A 12,140-nucleotide genomic window follows, 5' to 3' on the forward strand; every position below is an offset into this window, starting at 1 on the left:
TGGTGCATGTCAGCTGTCTACATGGCGTGCAAACTAGTATGCAAACTGGAGCGGTGTGATATGGACAGCCAGCTGTTGCCCGTGCGGCAGGCTTCCCCCTCCCCACGTAGCTGATAAATCCAAATGAATGGCAGAGACCGGATACAGTTTGGCACCGGCAGCGCTGCTGGAGTTGCCAGTCAATGTCGAAGTCAACGTAGGATGGCCTTCGGGACCCAGGTCCAGATTTTCCCCTCGGAGTTTACTCCCGAAGCCTTCCCCGTGAGTGGGCATAGCCGCAAGGCAGCGGAGGTTTGAAATCAGAGTTTTCCTCCTCCTAGATGAGCTGATAATCACGGCTGATGAGCCCCATCTGCCCGAAGCAACTGGTTTTAAGGTGCCAGTAACCTGTCTTTGCCCCTTCTCTTGTCAGTAAAAACAGTTCTGTTGTACCTAGTAGCTAAGCCACGTGTGAAGGCCAGGAGCTGGACTTGGTTGTCAGAGGCTATTTGAGATGCACACCATTGGAAGCGTTTAATAGGTAGTGGGAGCTCATCCCCATTACCATCCCACAACAATGACAACCTTAAGGAACCACCTTATCTATCCCATTCATTCTTTTAAATATTTCTGTAAGGTCGCTTCTCATTGTCATGCATCTCAAGGAATAAAATCCTAGCCTGGTCAACCTCTCCCAATAGCTCAGGCCCTCTAGTCCCGGGGGCATCCACGTAAACCTTTTCTTCACGCATTCCAGTTTAACCATGTCTTCACTGTAACAGGATGGCCCGAAAAACAGTAATTGTCCAATATTTGGTAGTGAGGCATTTTGGGGTTGGGCAGGTGTCGTGTCAGTACCAGTCTGGTGGAATCAGAGCATTTCTTGATGCAGAAAACCGTTCTAGCTGTGCTAGTTTCCTAAGACATGTCCTACCTGCGCTCTGCAAGCACTTGCTGACCAAACGTGGAGAGGGTTTGTCTCCAGAGCCCTCTTGGGCAGCAGGCCACATTGTGGGCATGCTACATTGGCGACACTTGCAGGCTGCCACCCTTAGGTTGGTAAGTCAAATGATCCATTTCACTGTAAGTTTTGATAAATAAATGAATGTGAATCTGAAATCCCAGCTTAGTATGGCAGCTGCTCTGCCCAAGACTTCAAGAAAATGCGGAGAGTTGTGGAGGCCGTCCAGTCCATTATGTGAACTAATCTTCCAAGCGTGGACTTTGCCTATCCCTTCAGCCACCACGGGAAAGCAGCCAACGTAATCAGAGACAGCACACACCCCGCACGTTTTCCCATCAGGCAGGAGATGCTAAAACTGTACAACGCTAGGCTCAAGCAGAACCTTTATGAGACTCTTGAGCGATAGGTCGACTGTACTCCTTTTCCATAGGTGCTGCCTGGCCTGCTGAGTTCCTTCAGCATTTTGTGTGTGTGTGTGTTGCTTGGATTTCCAACGTCTGCAGATTCTCTCTTTGTGGTAAAGGTGAACACTTGATCTCTCAGTCTACCTCATCGTGCCAGCTGCAGTGATTTAGGGTTGGTTCAAGCACTGAGTGGTCGAAGGGAAGTAGCTTTTCCTGAACCTAGTAGTGTGGGATTTCAGGCTCCTGTACCTTGTGTTACCGTACAATGAGCTCGCCAATTCTGTACCAATCCTGGGGGGAGGATGGGGGAGAGAGTAAGTGTGAACCATCTCTGTGAGACTGACCTCTCCGCCTAGGCCACAATTCAGTGAATAGACACTGTTCCTTAGAAGCCACACAGCTGTCAGGAAAACAAAGATGTACATTGTACAGTCAGCTTTGTTTAGAACCAGTCAGCTGAATAGTCTCAGCAGGAGAGTAAAGAGAGGAGCTGATTATAAGAACATGGTGAGCATGAAGCTCTTCGAACAGCACAGTACAGGCCCCAGCCCGTGATATTGTGCCAAACCTTTAACCTACTCAAAGGCCTATCCAGTCTTCCCTCCTACAGACAGACAGACAGACTTTATTGATCCCGAGGGAAATTGGGTTTTGTTACAGCCGCTCAACCAAGAATACTGCAGAAATATAGCAATATAAAACCATAAATAATTAAATAATAATAAAGTTAATCATGCCAAGTGGAAATAAGTCCAGGACCAGCCTATTGGCTCAGGGTGTCTGACACTCCGAGGGAGGAGTTGTAAAGTTTGATGGCCACAGGCTGGAATGACTTCCTTGACACTCAGCGTTACATCTCGGTGGAATGAGTCTCTGGCTGAATGTACTCCTGTGCCTAACCAGTACATTATGGAGTGGATGGGAGTCATTGTCCAAGATGGCATGCAACTTGGACAGCATCCTCTTTTCAGACACCACCATCAGAGAGTCCAGTTCCACCCCCACAACATCACTGGCCTTACGAATGAGTTTGTTGATTCTGTTGGTGTCTGCTACCCTCAGCCTGCTGCCCCAGCACACAACAGCAAACATGATAGCACTGGCCACCACAGCCTCGCAGAACATCCTCAGCATCGTCCGGCAGATGTTAAAGGACCTCAGTCTCCTCAGGAAATAGAGACGGCTCTGACCCTTCTTGTAGACAGCCTCAGTGTTCTTTGACCAGTCCAGTTTATTGTCCATTCGTATCCCCAGGTATTTGTAATCCTCCACCATGTCCACACTGACCCCTTGGATGGAAACAGGGGTCACTGGTGCCTCAGCCCTCCTCAGGTCCACCACCAGCTCCTTAGTCTTTTTCACATTAAGCTGCAGATGATTCTGCTTGGATCATGTGACAAAGTTTCCCACCGTAGCCCTGTACTCAGCCTCATCTCCCTTGCTCATACATAGCCCTCCATGAGCTGGCATGGGAGTGGGTCCAGAAGAGGCCCATGAGAATAATTCCAGGAATGAAAGAATTTGTGTATGTAGAGCATTTGATGGTTCTGGGCCTGTACTCAATGATGTTTAGAAGAATTGGGAGATGGGGAGAGATCTCATTCAAACCCATCGACTATTGAAATGCCTAGATAGAGTAGATGTGGAGAGAATGTTTCCTATAGTGGGGGAGTCTTGGACCAGAGGGCACAGAGGGATGTTCATTCAGGACAGAGATGAGGAGGAATTTCTTCACCAGAGGGTGGTGAATCTGTGCAATTCGTTGCCACAGACAGCTACGGAGGCCAAGTCATGGGTATATGTTAAGCAGAGGTCGATAGGTTCTTGATTACTCGGGGTGTTAAAGGTTATAGGGAAAAGGTAGGAGCAAGGGTTTGAGAGGGATAATAAGTAAACCAGGAGGAAATGGTGGAGCAGGCTCGATGGGCAGAGTGGCCTAATTTGCTCCTGTGTCTTATGGTCATATGGCCTTCTCTTTCAACTGTGTGCCTATTTAAGAGCTTCTGAAATGTCCCTAATGTATATGCCTCCATCACCTAATGGGAAACTAACAAGCATTAGCACGGTAGAGGTGAGGTAGGAGAAATGGTAACTCCCATGGTGTAGAGGAGAGGAGTGGAGATGAAGACGGAAACCAGAAATTGTTCTCTTTACAGCCACTCCGCCTACCACTGTGCCCCTTCTACTAGCAGCTGCGATGACCCAGCCAGCATAATCAGAGATCCCACCTACCCCGGGCATTCTCTCTTCTCCCCATTCCCATCAGGTAGATTTATAAAAGCCTGAAAGCGCATGCCCCCAGGCTCAAGGACGGCTTCTGTCCTGCTGTTATAAAGAGAGTAGCTGTATGTGTTAGAAGTACAACAAAACATGCAGGGAAATGTGCCGTTTGTATCAACGACCAACACAGTCTGAGGGGTGCTGGCGGCCATGTTTTAAGTGTCGCCATACATCCTGTGTCAATGTAGCATGTCCACAGCTTGCTAACCCATTTGTCTTTGGAATGTGGGAGGAAACCAGAGCACTTGGAGGAAAGCTGTGCAGTCACGAGGCAAGCGTACAAGCTCTTTATAAGGTTTAATTAGTTGGGTGTAATGGTGGGCCCAAGAGCCTGTTCCTGCACAGTACTGCTCTGTGCTCCAGCTGCCACATCCAAATTGGAGCAGCATTAGTACCAGGAAGCAAAGAATTGACAGGGAAGAGCTGGATTGCTCTTGCGCACAGCTAGCACAGACTGAATGGGCCAAATGGCCCCTGCGCTGTAACCATTCTATGAACATCAATAAACACCCTGTCCAGTTGAGGTCCGAGGCCACGGGAAGGCTGTGGGCTTCTTTCCGCAGGTCCCACGAACAATGAGACTTGACTGTGGGTGCCCTGGGCTACAATGAGTGCGTCCCTCGAGAGAGTGGAGTCTCCATGTACTGCTGTGCCCCGCATCTTTCCTGTTATACATTAGTGGATTGTTAGGTCACTGGCTTCGCAATGCCTGGGCTTTGCTCTTTCTCAGTAAGCGTTTATACACACATCCCCTGTACCTTGGACTAGCTAAACTTCCCTTCTCAATCAACCTCCTGTTGGCTAATTTGTCACTAAGCCCTCTGATGTTTGAAGCCAATTTGAAACCACCTGTGAGAGTAATGTTCCCAACAGTGGACCTGTTTAAACTGAGCAACACACAGAGTCCTTGGGGCTGGAGGGATAGAATTTCTGGCAACGTTTCAAATTACCACTTAAGTTGTCCCAGTTGCCTCAACTCATAATTGGGTTTATCATTAGGACATGGGTGTCAATGATATAAAATGACTATGAGGTGCAAAAATCTTTGATAAATAGTTCAGAGAAGAAGATTAATGAGGTGGTGTTCATGTGTTAATAGACCGTTCAGAAAGCAGATGGCAGGGATGAAGAAGTTCTTTCTGAATCATTGAGTGTGGGTCTTCAGGCTCCTGTATCTGCTCCCCAGTGGTATTAAGGAGAAGAGGGCAGGTCCTCGATGGTGGTGTTCCTTCTTGGTGGATGCTGTTTTCAGGAGGCACTGCTTCGTGACGGTGTCCGTGCTGGTGGGGAGGGTTGGAGCTGGCTGAATGAACTGATTTTTCTATTCTAAGCCCCATTCTCCCATCTTCTTCCCATAACCCTTGACCCCCTTACCAATCAAGAACCTAGCAACTTCTGATGTGAATACACCCAATGACTTTGCCTCTGTGGGAATGCTAGATTCACCACTCCCTGGTTGAAGAAATTCTTCCTCATTTGAGTTCTAAAGGGACATAGTATTTTCCTGTGACTGTGCCCTTTGACCCTAGACTCTCCCACTACTGGAAAATCTCCACATCTGCTCTCTCACACTACTGGAAACATCTCCACATCTGCTCTCTCCCACTACTGGAAAATCTCCACATCTGCTCTCTCCCATTACTGGAAACATCTCCACATCTGCCCTATCCCACTACTGGAAAATCTGTTCTATCCCACTACTGGAAAATCTCCACATCTACTCTATCCCACTACTACTGGAAAATCTCCACATCTGCTCTCTCCCACTACTGGAAAATCTCCACATCTGCTCTCTCCCACTACTGGAAAATCTCCACATCTGCCCTATCCCACTACTGGAAAATCTCCACATCTGCTCTTTCCCACTACTGGAAACATCTCCACATCTGCTCTCTCCCACTACTGGAAAATCTCCACATCTGCTCTATCCCACTACTGGAAAATCTCCACATCTGCTCTCTCCCACTACTGGAAACATCTCCACATCTGCTCTCTCCCACTACTGGAAACATCTCCACATCTGCTCTATCCCACTACTGGAAAATCTCCACACCTGCTCTCTCCCACTACTGGAAACATCTCCACATCTGCTCTTTCCCACTAATGGAAACATCTCCACATCTGCTCTCTCCCACTACTGGAAAATCTCCACATCTGCTCTCTCCCACTACTGGAAAATCTCCACATCTGCTCTCTCCCACTACTACTGGAAACATCTCCACATCTGCTCTCTCCCACTACTGGAAAATCTCCACATCTGCTCTATCCCACTACTGGAAAATCTCCACATCTGCTCTTTCCCACTAATGGAAACATCTCCACATCTGCTCTCTCCCACTACTGGAAAATCTCCACATCTGCTCTCTCCCACTACTGGAAAATCTCCACATCTGCTCTCTCCCACTACTACTGGAAACATCTCCACATCTGCTCTCTCCCACTACTGGAAAATCTCCACATCTGCTCTATCCCACTACTGGAAACATCTCCACATCTGCTCTTTCCCACTAATGGAAACATCTCCACATCTGCTCTCTCCCACTACTGGAAACATCTCCACATCTGCTCTATCCCACTACTGGAAAATCTCCACATCTGCTGTATCCCACTACTGGAAACATCTCCACATCTGCTCTATCCAGACCTTTTAACATCCAGTGGATTCAGTGAGATCCTCCACCATGCATTTGATCTCCGTTGAGTACAGGCCCAGAGAGATCACAATGTTCAGCCTTTTATTCTTGAGACTGTCTCCAGAGTCTGCACATCTTTCCTTGGAGACAAGACTCAAACTTGCTTGCAATATTCCAAATGCGGTCAGACCAATACTTGGTACAGCCTCAGCAGAACATTTGTGTAAACTCAGAATGAACGCAAACATTGCATTTGCCACATTACTTCTCACAACATGCAGTTTGTTGTGTTCATCCTTGGGGGAGAGTTCAGAGCACACCAGCATGCAGGATATTTATCGATAACCCTGCTTGTACAGTATGCGAACTCCTCATGGGTGGGAGAGGCTAATTGAGTGGCATAGGAATAATAAAATTAACTACCACAACATTTCCCCTTCTTGGGGGTGGGGGGAAGAAAAACTAGGTTGGTATTTCTTGTCTACAGAACTGCACTGAAATTACATTCACTGAAATTGAACGATTCAGATCACTTTACCCATAGCTCATAACTTAGTTTCTTACATAAACTTAAAAAAGAATTACCGACATTATAACTATTTTTATGTCTCTATTTTCCTACATTTTTCATCAATTCCTTTTTTCTACCAGTCTTTATTTTGTGAAATGTTTTCGACATTAGAACTTTTATTTAAAAAACACCCATTTATCCCTTCTACGACAGGGCATGACCATTCACTGCCCTCTGCTGTATTCGCTCTGCCATTTCTTTGCCCACTCTCCCAACCTGCCCAAGTCCTTCTGCAGAACTTGTGCTTCTATGACGCACCCCGTTCCTCCATCTACCTTGGAGATGTCTGATAACTTGGCCACAACGCCACCAGATCCCTCCTCCAGATTGTTAAAGTGGATCCCGTTTCTCTACACCTTCCCTGGAAAATTATTCTCCATTTAACTGTTGTAATTTGGAAGGTCCTGACGCCTCCTTCCATTCTGGTCTCGGTACTTGTGGCATTAAGTAAGTGCACGTCCTTTCTGTTTGTAGGGTTGGTTGTGCAGGGCTCCAACGGGGAATTTGTCTACCTGAGCAGCGAGGAGCGCATCGAGATTGTCCGCAGGGTGAGGCAAGCCCTCCCTCGGGAGATGCTTCTGATGACTGGCTCCGGATGTGAATGTGAGTAGGGCCAATCCAGTGTAAGAACAGAGTACCGGTTCTTCAGCCCAATGTTGTGTTAACCTCTTAACTTCCTCCAAAATCAGTCCAACTTAGATTCTAACACATTTCCCATTGCCTGAGTTGGTGGGGTCTTTTGTTGATTCTGTTATGGTTATTCATCTATTGTGTTGGGCGCGTGGCCAAGTGGTTAAGGTGTCGGTCTAGTGATCTGAAGGTCGCTAGTTCAAGCCTGGGCTGAGGCTGCGTGTGTGTCCTTGAGCAAGGCACTTAACCACACATTGCTCTGCGACGACACCAGTGCCAAGCTGTGTGGGTCCTAATGCCCTTCCCTTGGACAACATCGGTGGGGTGGAGAGGGGAGACTTGCAGCTTGGGCAACTGCCGGTCTCCCATAAAAAAAAAACCTTGCCCAGGCTTGCGCCCTCCAAGGTGCAAATCCATGGTCTATCGAGACTAACGGAGCCTACTACTACATTCATCTATTATGAATTTATTGAGTAAATGAATCTCGGGGTGACATATCGGCACTTTGATTATAAACTTGCTTTGAACTTTGATGAAACACAGCTGATGGTTCTAGCTAAGGTCCATCTTGCTTTCTTCCTCCTGCGCCCACCCCTCCCCCCCCAGCCACGGAAGCTACCGTGACGATGACGCAGCGAATGGCAGACGCGGGGGCGAGCGCTGTGATGGTCATCACTCCGTATTACTACAGGGGCCGGATGGACAGCTCTGCCTTCATTCACCATTACACGCAGGTAACAATTGGCCTTGGGGGCGCAGGGGGTGGGATCTCTGCTCGTTGCTGGGCTTGAGGCTTCGTCTCGTTAGTTGATCGTCCTTCACGGACGTCGGGTCGAGCAGAGGACAGCTGGATTTGTGGGTTGGGGGGGGGCACCACCTCTGCTGGTGGATGGAGGGTGGGGGGGTGGGTGGGGAGAGCTGCCCCTGCTAAATTGGTGCTTTAATTTATTATTGTCTGAAATTCCGAGGGACAGTGGAAAGTTTAGCTTGGCATGTCATCCATACAGATCAACACATTAGAGAGTGCATCGAGGGAAAATGAGCAGAATGCAGAATAAAGTGTAACAGTTACAGAGAAAGTGCAGTGCAGCCAGACAATGAGGTGCGAGGGCCATAACGAGGTAGATTGTGAGGTCAAGAGTCTATTTTAACGTACTATGGATATTATAACCATATAACAATTACAGCACGGTAACAGGCCATCTCGGCCCTTCTAGTCCTTGCCGAACGCTTTCTCTCACCTAGTCCCACCGACCTGCACTCAGCCCATAACCCTCCATTCCTTTCCTGTCCATATACCTATCCAATTTTACTTTAAATGACAATACTGAACCTGCCTCTACCACTTCTACTGGAAGCTCATTCCACACAGCTACCACTCTCTGAGTAAAGAAGTTCCCCCTTGTGTTACTCCTAAACTTTTGCCCCTTAACTCTCAACTCATGTCCTCTTGTCTGAATCTCCCCTACTCTCAATGGAAAAAGCCTATTCACGTCAACTCTATCTATCTCCTTCATAATTTTAAATACCTCTATCAAGTTCCCCCTGAGCCTTCTATGCTCCAAAGAATAAAGACCTAACTTATTCAACCTTTCTCTGTAACTTAGGTGCTGAAACCCAGGTAACATTCTAGTAAATCTCCTCTGTACTCTTCCTATTTTGTTGACATCTTTCCTATAATTCGGTGACCAGAACTGTACATAGCGGGATAAAATTCATCCTTGAGCCTGGTGGTACGTGCTTTCAGACTTTTGTACCTTCTGCCCAAAGGCAGGAGGGTGAATGACTGGGTGGGTGGGGTTTTTCATTGTGCTGTCTGCTTTACCGAGGCAGTGAGAAGTGCAGAGTCCATGCAGGGCAAGCTGGTGACCATGATAGGGTAAGTTGTGCAAGGCAGTGGAGGGCCTAGTGTAACCAGCAACCCGGGTTCAATTCCTGCTGCTGTCTGTAAGGAGTTCGTACATTCTGCCCATGACTGTGTGGAATTCCTTCCACATTCCAAAAATACACTGGTTAGCAAGTGAATTGGTTATGGGATGTAACTGGGCAGCTCGGGCTCGTTGGGCTGGAAGGGGCTGTAACTGTGCTGCATCTGTAAGCAAGACCACAGGACGTGGCTACAGAATTAGGCCACCTGGGCCCATTGAGTCTGCTTCACAATAGCTCATTTATTGTCCCTGTCAACCCCAATTCCCTGTCTTCTCCCTGTAACTTTTAATGCCCTGACTAGTCTATTAGCATCTGCTTTAAATATACCCAGTAACTCATGTGGCACAGAAGTAATTGAGTCCACAGCTGTCATTGTGCAATAAATTCCACAGGTTTAATACCCTCTGGCTAAATCAATTCCTCCTCATCTCTGTTCTAAATGGATGTCCTTCTACTCTGAGGTTGTTCCCTCTGGTCCTAGACTCTCCAACTGTAGGAAGCATCCTCTCCGTATCTGCTTTGTCTGGGTCTTTCAGCAAATAGATAAATTTACAAAATGTACATTAAAAACAAACAAAATAAAAATGTAAGGAAGTAGGAGGGAAGACCCTCAGTAGACTGTTTGCAGTTGCGTGGAGAGCAATTGCCGTACTAAGCTGTGCTCCTGGATAGAATGCATTGATAACAGAAGAAAGGTGTGTCAGGGTCAAGGTGTGTCAGGGTCAAGGTGTGTCAGCGTCAAGGTGTGTCAGCCTCTGCGGTTGCCGGTGTCGGGGCTTGGTGAGCACAGGACAGCTCGGTGTTGATGTGGTTGTTGGTTATGGAGCGGGGTGAGGTGGGGTGGGTGCATCTCTGTTCGATTCACCTCTGATTGTACCCATTGAGCTGCAGGTGGCAGATTCCTCGCCCGTACCCGTCGTGCTGTACAGTGTCCCAGGCAACACAGCTCTGGAGCTGCCAGTGGATGCCATTGTGACGCTCTCCCACCATCCCAACATCATTGGGCTAAAGGACAGTGGCAACGATGTAAGTAGCTGTGGTCTCTTTTGCTGTGTCTGCTGCTTTGATATTTGGGAGGAAAGGTAGTTGACTATAAAAGAGTTGTTGAATGCTAGCACAGACTTGGTGGGCTGAAGGGCCTGTTTCTCTACAAGTCAAAGAACTACTTGAGCCTGACCCACTATACCTCTTCCAGGTCCTTTTCCCATCCACTTGTCCTAATCTCAGAGTACGCTGCTCTGCACGCAGAGCACAGGTCCACAATCCCTTATCCGAAATTCTGAATTCCAAACAGCTCTGAAAACCGAAGTTTGTTTCGCCAACAGCTGATGCCACTCGTGTGACGTGGCAGCACTAGCAGAGGCCGCCAGACGTCAGTTGTGGCTCAGCGCTCGTACTGGTTACACGTGCATTTGCTGTTCGCTGGTATTTTGTGTTCACTGTTGACTTTGTGTTTAATTTCACTGTGAAAATGTCAGAAAGAGCTGCAGGTACCCCTATGGGTAACAATGAGAAAAAGAGAAGGAAGCATCTATCATTATCAATAACGCAGAAAGTGGAGTTATTGCAGAAGCTTGATCGTGGTGTGTCTGTGCGGCATCTTACTGAAGAATATGGTGTCGGAACTACCACTGTATATGATTTAAAGAAACAGAAAGACAAGTTACTGAAGTTTTGTAGTGACAGTAACGTTCTACATTTATTCCAATAAGTCATTTACCATGTGTTTGATTCGGTTCATTTGAAGCTGTTTATTTTTATGTTTCATTGAATGTTTTTGTTGGAAATAAAAAAAAAATTCTTGTTGTTATTCCCTAAACAATACAGTATAACAACTATTTACATAGCATTAACATTGTATTAGGTATTATAAGTAATCTAGAGATGATTTAAAGTTTACAGGAGGACGTGCGTAGGTCTGGAGCTCCACCAGGTCCTAAAGTCCACTGCACTGAGGCAGATTAAATAAGGAACTTGAGCATACGTGTTTTTTGGTATCCGTGGGGGGGGGGGGTGGTCCCGGAACCAATAAGGAAGGATTCTGAAATCTGAAAAACTCTGATTTCCAAAATTCAATTGGCCCCAAGGATTTTGGATAAGGGATTGTGATCTGTACACCCTACTGTTACAGATGAACTGCTGAATGTATCCGAACTGGTTGCTTCGTGGTCTGGTACGGCAGTTCGAATGTGCAGGAATACAAGGAGCTGCAGAGAGTAGAGGCTTCTGCCCAGTACATCACAGGCACAGCCCTCCCCACCATCGATTATATCAACAGGAGGTGCTGCCTCCAGAAGTAATTAAGGATCCATCATCAAAGTTCCCCAGCATCTGGCCATGCCATCTTTTCGTAGCTGCCATCATTGTACAAGTCTGGAAGTCCCACATCACTAGGTTCAAGAACAGCACCTTCCCTTCGACCACTAGGGCCCTGAACCAACCACCACAACCAATTGGCACCAGAATGTGTGGCGATGCTCCCAGCTCATCTTGGGCTGTTGTGCTTGCTAACGCAAATTACACATTTCACCGTATCTTTTGATGTATGTGTGATAAATGAATCTGAACCCTAATCACTGCCCTTTTCCACTACAAAAGAGTGCTTTGTGCTTTTATAATTGTGCATAGTTTATGTTTGTGCTTTTCTCGTGAAGGTAATGCTCTGTGCCTGTAACACTGCAAGTCAGGTTTTCATTGCACCTGTGCATACGACAATAAACTTGACTTTTGGTGGGGGGAATAAAAATCTC

At 47.1% G+C, this 12,140-nt stretch overlaps 1 protein-coding gene across 3 annotated transcripts in view; it reads left to right on the top strand.

The window, feature by feature from the left end:
• Positions 1-12,140, top strand: part of hoga1 (4-hydroxy-2-oxoglutarate aldolase 1) — a 43,112-nt gene that overhangs the window by 5,691 nt on the left and 25,281 nt on the right. For all 3 annotated transcript variants that reach the window (XM_059947146.1, XM_059947147.1, XM_059947148.1), the window contains exons 2-4: positions 7,306-7,434; positions 8,068-8,195; positions 10,282-10,416. In XM_059947146.1, the coding sequence (XP_059803129.1) occupies positions 7,306-7,434; positions 8,068-8,195; positions 10,282-10,416 (392 nt within the window). The remainder of the gene's footprint in view (positions 1-7,305; positions 7,435-8,067; positions 8,196-10,281; positions 10,417-12,140) is intronic.

This window comes from Hypanus sabinus, chromosome 22 (genome assembly GCF_030144855.1).
Source record: "Hypanus sabinus isolate sHypSab1 chromosome 22, sHypSab1.hap1, whole genome shotgun sequence".
Classification (NCBI taxonomy): domain Eukaryota; kingdom Metazoa; phylum Chordata; class Chondrichthyes; order Myliobatiformes; family Dasyatidae; genus Hypanus; species Hypanus sabinus.